The sequence below is a fragment of the Lagopus leucura genome, unplaced genomic scaffold (assembly GCF_019238085.1).
Source record: "Lagopus leucura isolate 7727_CA_CO unplaced genomic scaffold, USGS_WTPT01 Super-Scaffold_100157, whole genome shotgun sequence".
NCBI lineage: Eukaryota > Metazoa > Chordata > Aves > Galliformes > Phasianidae > Lagopus > Lagopus leucura.
The window spans coordinates 10,553,210-10,565,447 of record NW_024962334.1 but is presented as its reverse complement, the minus strand read 5'-3'; the positions used below and the strand labels follow the sequence as shown (position 1 = coordinate 10,565,447).

Below are 12,238 nucleotides of genomic sequence, written 5' to 3'. Positions count from 1 at the left end.
GGGTGAGCAGTAGCGTAAAATCTGGTACTGCCACCAAAACTCTGCAGGTTTCTGCTCAAATTACGAGGAGAGTTCCTTCCACCCTTTTCTTTTTTCTTTTTTTTTTTTACTCCCCACTGGGAAACACGCAGTTTTTTGTTGTGTTCACACTGCCATCATTGGATGTACAGCAGCAGGAAGGCTTGCAAATCTGTTCCTTCAGACCAAATACCATCCTTTTCTCCTGCTCAGTCATATCCTGAGCTGTGCCACATCCTGGTATCATGGAGAGAAGATACAGGGAATTCAGGGGCTAATTCCTAATTAGCACAGTCCTTTGTGTGTTTTGACCAGTCTGGAAAACCTGCTGTGCTGTCAGTGAGATTCACAGTTAACACTCCCTCTTTAAATTATATTTTGCAGCCATAGTGACACCATTGCCTGTGGGCTTAAGTGCACAGCTGGGCTCTACCAATTATATTTTCATAGAATCACAGAATGGTTTGGGCTGGAAGGGACCTGAAAGCCCACCCAGGCCCAACCCCCAGCCATGGGCAGGGCTGCCACCCAACAGCTCAGCTGCCCAGGGCCCCATCCAACCCTGCCTTGAGTGCCTCCAGGGATGGGGCACCACAGCCTCTCCGGGCAGCTGTGCCAGGGCCTCACTGCCCTCTGAGTGAAGAATCTCTTAACATCTAACCTAAATTTCCTGTGTTGGGAAACTTAGCTTGTCCCATCACTGCCTGCCTGTGTAAAAAGTCACTCTCTCTTGCTTATAAGCTCCCTTCAAGTACTGAAGGCCGCAGTGGAGTCTCCTCACAGCCCTCTCTTCCCCAGACTGAACAAACCCCGCTCCTTAGCTTTTCTTCACAAGAGAGGTGCTCCAGCCCTCTCATCATCTTTGCTGCCCTCCTCTGGACACGCTCCAACAGCTCTGCATCCTTCTTGTGCCGAGGCCCCAGACCTGGAGGCAGTACCCCAGATGGGACCCCACGAGGGCAGAGCGCAATCGCACCCTCCCCTGCCGGCCACCCCGTGCAGACGCAGCCCAGCTCACCGTCGGCCTTCCGGACCGCCGGCACGTCACTACCTCTCGGCGCGAAGCACGGCGGCGCGCGGGCTGCCAGCCAATGGCGGGCGGCGCTGAGAGGAGGTCCCGCCCAGGCAGCCGGCGCGGGGTGGGCGCCGCAGGGGGGGCGCGTGGGGCCGGGCCGAGAGCGGGGCGATGGAGGCGGGCGAGGATCGCGTGCTGTACTTCGCTTACGGCAGCAATCTGCTGCGGGAGCGGCTGCTGCTGCGCAACCCTTCGGCGGCGCTCTGCGCCCGGGGCCGCCTGCAGGTGTGTGCGGGGCGGGCGGCGGGGGGAGCGGTTTGTGGGGAGCGCAACCCCGGGGCTGCCCTGCGAGCAGCAGCCGGCTTCAGCTGCGTGCTTCCCTGCCTGCGGGGCCTTGTCCAGGGTCCTTACAGCACAGCAGCGCTGATCAGAGCCCGGATACGTACAAGTAAAGCTGGGCGGCTGCATAAGTTTTTTTTTTTCGGTTGTGTTGCTGTTTCGAATTTTTTTTTTCAATCTTTTTTTGTCTTTGCCACTTTGTTTTATTTTCTTATTGCTCAGGGAGTCTTCCTTAAAGCTCTTTTCTTTCCTGCTAGGAAAGGGCTACGCATTGTCTAACAAGTCGGAATGAAACTCTGACCTCTGTGAGATCAGGTGAAATGACCCTGGGAAAATACAAGAACAAGTTGTTCTATTTTGCCTCTATGGCAACATTCGGTATTAGCTGTAAGAAAAAAAGTACTTGGTTTCTGAAGCAATATTTTGACTTGCATGGGGTTGGAGACAGCTGGCATTTAAGATCCCTTCCAACCCAATCCATTCTGTGAGTAAAGCTCAGTCAAGGAGACATGTGTCTCGACATAAAAATACCCAGGAATGTTCCAAGTGAGCAACGAAACAGCATAAAACATGAGAAAATACACAAATGGTATCTTATGCCTGGGCACCTCTGTTACAGAATGAGGAAAAGGTCCAAAGCTCTGTGTCTTGGAAGCTTCATTATTACCTCTTTTCTCACAGCACTAGAAATGGTTGGTTAGTAGTTAGGTGTCTGCAAATGAGACTTCTGCCAGCAGTGTTTTCTGGCAGACCTCTCTCCCCTTTGTCCCTTTTCCCCCTGCAGAGATGGAAAAGGCTGATTTCTCCCCCTTTGAGATCCTGCCTTCGGGACTATCACTTCTTCTTCCCACAGCTCCAGATGGCTTCTTGTAGGCTGTGCTTCAGCTGCCCCTTTTGCATCAAGAACAGATCACAGGCCCTATCTTAAGCAAAGTAGAAATTCATTGTCTGCATTGGTTTCATTTGCAGGATTTTAAGCTCACTTTTGGCCATCATCAAGGCAGGACAAGTTCTATCTGGCATGGAGGTACAGCTACCATTGTTCAGAGCCCTGGAGACGAAGTGTGGGGAATAGTGTGGAAATTGAACGCTAGCAATATAAGTTCACTGGATAAGTAGGTGACTTAACTTCACTGTCTTCTATTACTTTAGAGAGCAATTCAAAAGTAATAGGTAACTTTCTGTGACAAGCAGTGTGGAAGCTTTTGCTGCGATCAAGAAGATGCTTTGGATTTTAATATGTGCATATCACTCCATTGTATGTGTTTATTTTTTTTGCATTGTATGCTTTTAAAGTATTTGAGATTAAAATAGCTTTGTTTTCAAGTAAAAACTACGTTAGGGATATTTTAGTAAAGTATGGATGTTGATTTGGAGCTGATACATTGGGCAGGTTACACTTCTTTTTTTTAAAAACTCCTTTCCTCAGAATATTCTGTTCCATAAATGCCTCTAAACTTTGTCCTTAAGGAAGATCCAGGCAGGGAGCTGGGGCAGTATTGTTTCTCCCTTTAAAAGGGAGAGGTTCCCTGAACCATCACAGTGCATGGTGCATGGTGGAGGAGAATGTTCTGCCTGTATTCAGTAATTAAGACAGAGGCAGCCTGAGCAAGTTGTTCCCAACCTGTACTCAGGTTAGAGAGTCTGGAAGACCATCTGGGTAAACAGATGAAGGAGTAGCAAAACTCCCTGCAGGGCCCAAGGAAGGACTTCACTTCTGGTGCAAGAGGATTGTTTGTTCAAAGCAGTTTGTTACTGTCAAATAACTGTAGCAGTGGGCTAGTGAGGATAAAGAAGCAAGGCATATTAAGCTAGGTAAAAGCATTCGGCTAACATAGTTCTCCTGCTTCTGGCACTATGGCAACCTTCGTTATGACTGCACTGTGCTACATAGGTATGTTCTTATAATCTTGGCTATGAAATTTGAAGCTCCAACTTGCTTTTCATTGCCTACAGTGAAGCTGGAAGATAACAAACTATTGACTGATAACGAGAAGGGGCACAGTCAGCACTCTCATGTCCTGCTTGGGAGTGCTAGTCCCAGAGAAGGCATCTAGGTAGCATGCTCCTGGCTGGAGGGAGCTTCACATGTCCCTGCTTTCTTATCTACCTGGTTCCCCATCAGCTAGGGATCAGCTGACCCATACTGAAATCTATTCTTTCCCCAAGTAAACTTCACCAAGTAAGGATCCTGCCTGGAAGTACTTGCCATGTTCTTCCCTTTAGAGGCAATATTTTATATTTTAACTTCAAAAAGTGTTGCTTACATGCCATGGAATTGCAGATTCCTGACTTTTTTTAGAGAAGGAATATCCTTTAATGCTAGCTAAGATGCTAGAGACTTAAGTGCTATAACTTCACCAAAAAGGCATTAACTTTTTCCTAGCTACCTCACTGGTTCCAAGAATGTGAACTGGAAATGGATGGAAATAGGATGTATTCTTGCCTTTTGTAATGATAGTAGAACCACTGAATATCCCGAGTTGGAATAAACCCACAAAGATCATCAAATCTAGCTTCTGGCTCCATATAGGACTACCAAAAAATTAAACCTGAAAGCATTGTCCTAACTCTTCTTGAACTCTGTATTCAGACATCCATTGGTAGCTAAATGGTTAAAATCAAAAGGTAGCTCTGGTTTTGTACTTGCTTTTAATTTCCTAAGGCAGCATGATTTTACTAGTTAGAAAAACTATATATATGCATATGTATATGTCCTGAATTAACTGTTTGTTACTGTACAAGTCTTGCACAAATTAAAGGTTGTCTTGGATTATTCACTTTGGAATGTTCATTGCAAGAGTTGTGCCAGTTTCTTCTTAATCAGATGTAACACAGTGGCAAGATACAACTTTGCAAATGTTTAATTATTTGTAATCTGATAATCTTGATTGAGTTTCTCTTGTAGATTACCAGACTTGCACAGTAATGAAAGTAATTTGCACAAAAGTACTGTATTGTTTTGCTTTATTTCTTTAAGTTAGATAACTGTGCAGATCAGTGTTCTGAATTATTATGCTAAAAGTATATGTTTAATTGCACAGTTTGAAAGATGTTACTCCACACTGATTATTAGGCATGAAAGGAATATATGTCGTTTTTAGGCAAGAGGGAGTTGAAGATGGCATTTATGTCCCAATAGAAGTTAATGTCCACGCTGAAGAAGGAAAGGTTCTGACCTGTCGAAGCTACCAGATGAAGGACTACGTTTGTGGTCCTCCCTCTCCCCAGTATAAAAAGGTGGGTATTGCATCTGGAGAGAGTGAACAGAAATATATAATGCAGCACTTGTGTCCTGTTTAATAAGTACTTTATTGACAGTGGATGAAAGGCATGAGTAATTCTAACGTTAAGGAACAACTTAATCCTTGTGCAATGTAATAGTGTAATGGTGCTTGCAGAACATCATAAAGATGTACTAAATCAGTTTTATTGTCTGCTTTAGTTCTGCTTTGCATGAAGCCTCTATTTAACTCATGAATTAGTGATGACTGACACGTGGATTTCCGAAAGATGCCAGTTGTTTCCAATTTTCTGTTTGGAACTAAAAAATTAAAATATTCCACTTCAGTGGAGCATAGTTCTAGGACAGAGGAAACTTCCATGGGGTGAACACAGTACCTGGCTTGTAGTCTAGCTATCTTCTAGTACATAGGTTCACCTGCCTCATTTTACCAGTTGCATCCTGAGTAGATCACAGGTTTCCACCACCACCATAGGGTACTGCGGGGTTCTCACTTGGTGTCTGGTGAGGCAAAAGTGTTTCAACACTGTTCTGGAACTCGCTGAGTGTAGAGAGACATGATTCAGTCTCACAGCAGGCTTGACCTGCTTAGCTTGCGAGATCTGATGAGGACCTAGCCTCAAGTGGCACGACTGCATGTCTGGAATTCTGCAGTTGTTAGCAACTGCAAATAGACACCACTGTAGCATTGTTTTTTTGTTTATGTTTTCTGTTTTTAACCAAAAGCAAAGAAACTGGGCTCAAGTCTGTTATAGCTCGCTTTCCTATCTGAACTAAGGAACTGACTCCCACAAATCATCTTCTGGGAGCACAGCAAAGACCTGCTTTGCTGCTGCAGGATTTCTTAAGAGAAAGCTTGCTTAGAAAGCAGGCTTTGTTATTTCACAAACTTCCCCCTTCCCCTCCTGCTTCCTGTCAAAACAGATCTTCAGGGCTTTTCAAGGAATCGATTCATTGAGTCTGTTGCTGCACCTGAGCTCTCCCTAGTATGCTGTAAGAGCAGACTTCCAATTTTGGCAACTTTATCCAGTTAAATATTCCTTCCTGCTGTTATCAGGGTAGGTTGTTCTCTACCACCCCACCCCACCCTCCTCGCACCTCAGCCAGATTTATTTGTTTAAACTAAAGTAACCAGGTAAGAAGGCTAGAAATTTATAAAGGTGACTGCATTTGCATCCATCTGTTGTTTACTTCTTGTGGTAAATTAATCACTTCTAGGCACTTCATCCTTGGGTATCCTGGCTGTTCAATGCATGAATGAATATTTGCAATACTGTCAGTTTCTAAAGTCTGTACATTTATCTCTTTCACTCCTATTTGACAGCTTGCTAGTGTGTCCTTCAAGCCTGGGCTCCTACAGCCTTCTCTTTTCCTCTCATAGTCACCAAGTTTCTCTTGAACTAAAAGTTCAGGTTTTCTTTTTTTTTTTCTATTTTTTTAAAGTGTAGAAGGAAAGATGCAGTAACAAACAAACTAAGGAATCTGTTTTCACTAAACCAAATATCAATTTCTGTTACTCCTGTAGCCTATCTAGGCATTCACTGTTGTGCTTTGGATTTGATCTGAATAACTGAATGAAAAACTTAATTGTGGACTCTTGAGCATGTTGGTAGCATTTCAAAATCTTAGGTAGCTTTGGTACCCCCTGGTTTTCTCATGTTGCTTTAAGTGGTTCTTTCTGTTTCAGCAAATGTTTGGAGGGATCTGTTTTTATTAACATTACTATTGAAGTATTTTTTTCCTTTCCTTTTAATCTGTAGGTTATCTGCATGGGTGCAAAACAGAATGGCTTGCCAATTGAGTATCAGAAGAAATTAGAAGCTATTGAAACTAATAACTATGCAGGACCGGTGCCAATCCTAGAAGAAATCGAAGCTACTATTAAAGCAAACAAAGTAAATTTTGCATAGAATAATTCTGTGCTTGCTTGGCCATTCACCTTGAGTTAGATCCTTCTCCTCGCTGTGCTGACCAACGGTTTATTTATCAAGAGAAGAGGAGCTTGCTGTATATCTACAGTAAACTATTAGACATAATTTGCAGTCTGGAGACACACTGACATTGACAACTTCTTCACTTTGAATTTATAGCTTAAGTACATGCAGATCGGTGAATTAGCTTTCTGTAATTCTTATGCAGCTCTGCACGCAAATTTGTGCTTTCTGTCCTCTTTACAGACCATTAAAAGAAAAGGCCCATTTTGCTAGCTATTTGCAGCTCAGTTACTCTCTGAGGAATGAGGGCTGCAGGATCAGGCCCTTTGTTCACAAATGTATACACAATTGTCAAGATTTTCAAAGATTTGTTAGAGTCCAGTCTACTCTGCACTCTAAAGCCATACTGAACTTTTGTCTGTGTTCTCACAAAGGCTTAAGCCCAACCTATCTGAAACTGTGGTGTTACTGTTTCCATTTATATAATTAACAAAAGAGAAATATTTTTAACTATTTCCATGTTTTAAAGTGTTAACCTGAAAGGGGACTCAGGCTTGGAAACGGCATTCAGCAAAGGATCTTACTTGAAGTATAACTGCCTCCCCTTTTCTAATAATCAGCATAGCTGAATTACTTAGGTACAAGCAACAGATTCTAAATAATCATTTTTGGATAATTCTGTGCTTTTTAACTACTTCTCTAACTGTCTTGGTTTTTATCTAAGATTTGCTGATTTCACTGTACTTCAGACCAAATCTGTGAATTAATCCTAGCGCATCTGTGTCGTAGCATTGTTTATTAAACCATAGGTGAACAGACGTTGCCTTTTTCTCACAGCACTGACAATCTCCTGCAAAACTGGTGGCACTTGTAAGGTTTACAGTACTTCTACAGTACTTTACAGTCTATGGTACATGGCAGCCCCTTGTCTGAGGATGACAAAGGAAAACTGGCAACCTGTATGATGCGAAGCTACTGAACATCGGCTTCTCTTCTGTGCCATAAGATATAATCAGTGTCACTGTGTGGCAGCTTAGATGGAAAAAAAGAAAAAGTAGCAAATTTACCATGTCTTCTCTGTGTATTTTTTCACTCCTGTGGACTTCTGCCAGGGATGCATGTAGTTGCTGTCCTGATGTCACGTACAACATGAGGGCTGTTCCTAAAGCTGGGCACCACAGATGCTGTAAAACATGGTACTTTTTTGTATTAGCATTGCCTGGTCTGAACTTGAGTACATAAAAATGCAGTTATCAAACCTCCCCGTGCCTGTGCAATGTGTTCTTTGGGAACTTATTTAAGCTATAAAGTGGGTGATGTGGAAGCATAACTGAAACTTTCTTTGGCTCTTTGTACTTCTCATGGATGCAATTTGCAGTATAGAGGGCAAAAACAAACGGCCCGGCACCTTAATGCCACAATCGCTTGCCTTGTTTTACCTTTACCGGGCTCCTTGGGCACTTTTAAGTGAGTGTTTTAGCAAAAAAAAAAAAAAGGAAAATAATCACCTGGCTGCCCCAGCGGAGGGAACTGATGGTGGGTGCTTGATGGCTCCTGCTGAGGAAAGCGCTGTGAGCCCGTGCAGGACGGGGAAGGGCTGTGCCTCAGGGGAGGAGGAATGGCCGGCTTTGCGAGGAAGACGCCTTCGGCCAGCTGTATGGAGGAGAGCAGGCTCACGAAGGAAATAGGCCTTCGGCGACGGCCACGCGGGGAGGAGCCGCTTTCCGCCCGGGAGGAGAGACCGCGCGTGGGGCGGGAGCTGCTTCCCCGCGGGCCGGGGCGGGGGCAGCGCCGATCCGCTCCTCCCCTTCGCGCCGTCCGCGCCGCGGTGAGTGCAGGGGAAAGGCCGGGACGGGCGAGGGGGGTCGGGCACTGCGTTCTGTTGTGCGGGCCGGGCGGCGGGAGGAGGAGGCAGTACGGCCGGAGCCCGAGCCCGAGCTCGGGGGTTCAAGGGCAGAAATCAAAGTTTCTGCCTCTTCTGCTGTCGCGCTCGAGGCTGTGAGCCGGTGCCACGAGTGAGAGCCGCGGAGCCGCTCGCTGGCGGCGATGTAACGCGCCTGGGGATGGGGACGAGAGCGGCGGGACAGGTTGGTGAGGGCCTTGTCCTTCGGAGGGGGATACAGACATTAAATGACGTTTACTTGTGAGCTTGACGGAGGATCCATCTGCGTGCAGTGACTCACACGGCAGTCACTGAGGCCTCGGTGCTTTCCTCAGTTAACGCACAAATCGGGTGGATGTGAGAAGTGAGAGCTGCCTGCCCCATTCTGGCGCCTGCACTTTGGTGCTGTTCTTGTACTATGTGAAATAGTTGATGTTCTTTTAAAGATGAGGTTACAATTAGAAACAGCTCTGAAATTAAGAATGAGCAGAAGTGAGCTCTCCTTTATTTGCTGTGTTCGAAGACATTGTGTCACACATGAATTAAGATTGGTAAAATCAATTTCTTTTTCAGTGTCTCCCAGAGACAGCAAATTCTTGAGTTTAGACTGTCTGAGTGAGCCAGGATTGCCATCGTTAAAGCAAACACATCATGATCCCCAGTTCTCCTTTTGCAGTAGCGACTCTGCAGTGGGATGGTTATCACTGTAAAATAGCTTGTCCCAGGAGACAGGTTTGTGCTGGAGGCACAATGGCTCGTGATTCTGAGGGAAGGAGAGCCACCTCTGTAAGAGTAACTTCTAATGCTGCTGACAGAAGATTTGCCAACAAATATGGGAAAGTCTCTCCAAGACTCCACTTGCCCTGGGCTGGCACTGAGGTGTATGCACATACTTAGCTGTTGCCCCTGCCAGAACTGGCTACAGGGCGCTGTGAAATCTTGATGATATTCCAGCCACTGGCTGCTAGTAGCTAGTGCTATGGCATGGGACTTCATTTCACAGAGAATTATAGGAACAGTTTTTGCTGGATTAACAAAACTGCAGAACAAAATTACTATTGATTTAGTTTTCAGCTCTTCAGAAGTATTGATGTTGGTCTCAAATAAGCTTCTCTCAGTGTCTGCTATTAATTAGTTTGCTCCTTCTATGGGCTTTGTTGCTTGGTCATACCCCGTCTATTTGGGAGCAGCTGAATCGGTGTGGAGTTAATTCTTCAGTTTACCCAAATGTGGAGTTCTTTTCAGCTATTGAGACCTTTCAACTTCTTTATCTACTTTTCCTTTTAATAAGATCTTGTTGTAATAAATGCTATTGCCACCAGTAAACCAGAGCATTCCTCACTCCAGAGGACTCGCAGAACTGGCAGTTGAGCAAGCATGGCAGTTTTGTTAGAAGGAAAGTAAGTGATCTTAGTGAAAAGAGGATATAAGAAGGGCAAGGCCAGGAAAGCTGTAACTGTATTTATGCTTGCACAATGCTGAGGACTTTTAAATAAAGGGAAGTCAGAAGAAGCACTGGATAGATGTGCAGATACCTTCCTTCAGAAGCTATCAGCAGTGCTGCTGCTTGTTGACATGGATTACATAAAACCTTGCTGTAACCTCTGATACTGTGAGAAATTTCACTTCACTTTTTCATTTCCCTCCTTATTCTAGGCCCGGTACCCATCTTTCTTCCTCTTTGTTATTTTCACTTTTGCAGGCTTACGATAAGCATCCCTTGCCAGCCTTGCAATTGCTTTTGACATCCCCTCTGTCCCCACTGACTCTTCATTCAGGCGCCAGGGCTGCCCTCTGTCCTTTCTTTGCCTTTACAACGGATGGGTGAGCACTCTGCTTTCTGATTCTTTTTAGTTCCTGATAGTTTTCTGTTCTCTTCATTGGTCTGAAGCTGCTGTCCCCGAAGAGGCTATCTGAATTTCCTTTACAGCATCATTGACAGCCTCTTGAGTAAACCATTCATTTTTTCTTTCCCCTTCAGGAAGAAGTCCATTCTATTCCCAGACAAGAAGCTCTTCTCCAGTTGTGCCTGTACCCTTGTCTCTCCATACCAGACCCCTGCTTTGCCCAGGTGTATTGCTCTTGCCTCCCTCTGTTCCTTCTTCGGTGTTCTGCTGATTTAGGGACTTCACATAGCTGGCAATTATTTCCATTTCTCCCTGTGTGTATATCCTTTGTACAAACCTCACTGCTAATGTTCAGCTGTAGCTTCTAGAACAGCTGATATCTCTTCATTGTAACTTAGTGACATCTTAATTGGAAATAAGAAGTTTGGGGTGGCTTTCAGGAAATTATTTAATTCATTAGCCCTTTCAGAAATGGGATGGCTGCTAAATGAGGCAATGGTTCTCCCCTTGACTGACGCACTGGAATTGAATCCAGCAACTGGAGTGCCCAATATAAGAGAGAGAACTCCGTGGTCTAGCATGTGATTGCTTCCAACACCTTTTTTGAAGCCACATAAGTGTTTGCCCTTAAACATACCCCAGCACTGTACATCTAGTACATCCATGTAATAGGAGACTCGGTGCATTGTAACCCCATCATCTATCACACCAACAGGCCACGCTGTGGAAGCTGGGACTCTTGCCAGAAAGAAAGATGATGGACTTGCAGATAAGTTTGGTACCTCATAACATCTGTGCATTGGTCGCCTGTTTCCAATCAATTTAAGCTAGACATACAGAATTATATACAGGTTTTTGGTGTTTTTTTAAATCTGAATGAGTAAGCACGTTTCTCACAGTGGTGAGGACTTTCAGGTGCTGTTGCACATGGAACTGCTATGGTAGGAAATTTCTGTGTTGGCGTTAGTCTAGGTAGAACCTGAAGTTTCTTCATGAAGCTGATACACTTTGTTACAAGCATGCATGTACCTGCCTTGCTGTTAACTGTACGTGTCTGGTTTTGTTCCAGTACCACTTAAGCTGTTCATCTGCCATGATGTTTTCTTAGTCCATAGATGGTGGAGGTTTTCCATTTTTCTTATTTAAAGAGATCAGTAAAAAATACTTCACTGTATTTTCTACTCTTTCTCCATTTCTCCCTTTGTGCTTGGCCTCACCTCCCAAAGGAATCAATCAGGTTCTCTGCTGACATAGACTTAGTCAAATGGGAGGCAGGTTTATTTGAGACCTTCTGTTCTTTCCATATTTTCCTTGTTTTAAGATGGAACTGAAAGAGTAAAGAAACCATTTCTATTTATTTTCTACTCTTGACAGTCACTGGTCCATTACTGTGCGTTCCTGGATATTTACCCTAGTTGTCACAAACTAGAAAGAAAGAACATGGTCCTAGAAAGCCAAAGGAAGCAGAAGGTGTTGGGTAGAGGCAGTGTAGGAAAGGGTTAATGTTTCTATTGCCTGTATTTTAAAGGTGACTCTATCTCTTTAAAAGCTTGCAAAAGCTTTGGAGCGAATGATGTCTTCAGCACTGTTTGGTCTTCATGATAGTGTTCATTTATGAAACAAGTTTTCTTAAACAAAGAGATGTGCCAGCGTGGCTTCTAGGAAGCTGAGTGACTCAGAAATCAGCCACTTCATCTGGCAGGTCATGTGGAGAGTGCAATGAAAGCTCAGTTTGTCTGGGGAGCTGCAGACACTCACTCATGTGGTAAAAAAGTCAGATCACTTGCTTCTGTTCCCTTTGGCTGAAAGAATTTTGCTGTTTTTGAGTTGACTGAGTCCCAAAATAGTCGTGCTGGGGATTTACCCAGTCTCTGCCTTTGTGGGGCTCATCTGTGCAAGTCAGCAACCATAAGATGCAACCTACTGGCTTCCTGAAATCACAGGAGCTAGGCTACATGG

At 44.5% G+C, this 12,238-nt stretch overlaps 2 protein-coding genes across 7 annotated transcripts in view; both read left to right on the top strand.

Annotated features, from left to right (window-relative positions):
* The first annotated feature begins 1,190 nt into the window (after positions 1–1,190).
* Positions 1,191–7,812, top strand: GGCT (gamma-glutamylcyclotransferase). The gene is made up of 4 exons (XM_042889124.1): positions 1,191–1,318; positions 2,342–2,487; positions 4,477–4,612; positions 6,377–7,812. Exons 1-4 carry the CDS (start codon positions 1,205–1,207, stop codon positions 6,524–6,526), a joined length of 546 nt encoding a protein of 181 aa, XP_042745058.1. The 5' UTR covers positions 1,191–1,204; the 3' UTR covers positions 6,527–7,812.
* A 513-nt stretch (positions 7,813–8,325) lies between these two features.
* The window catches only part of NOD1 (nucleotide binding oligomerization domain containing 1), a 41,593-nt gene continuing 37,680 nt past the window's right edge, over positions 8,326–12,238 (top strand). For all 6 annotated transcript variants that reach the window (XR_006181831.1, XR_006181832.1, XR_006181833.1 and 3 more), the window contains exon 1: positions 8,326–8,378. The gene's annotated coding sequence lies outside the window, so the exon portion shown is untranslated. The remainder of the gene's footprint in view (positions 8,379–12,238) is intronic.

Bases quoted from the DNA above. Each gene is read 5' to 3' on its own strand.
- GGCT (XM_042889124.1), top strand. From the start codon at position 1,205: ATGGAGGCGGGCGAGGATCGCGTGCTGTACTTCGCTTACGGCAGCAAT. The intron at 2,488-4,476 runs GTAGGTGACTTA...TGTCGTTTTTAG, and splicing joins AATATAAGTTCACTGGATAA to GCAAGAGGGAGTTGAAGATG. The intron at 4,613-6,376 runs GTGGGTATTGCA...TTTAATCTGTAG, and splicing joins CCTCTCCCCAGTATAAAAAG to GTTATCTGCATGGGTGCAAA.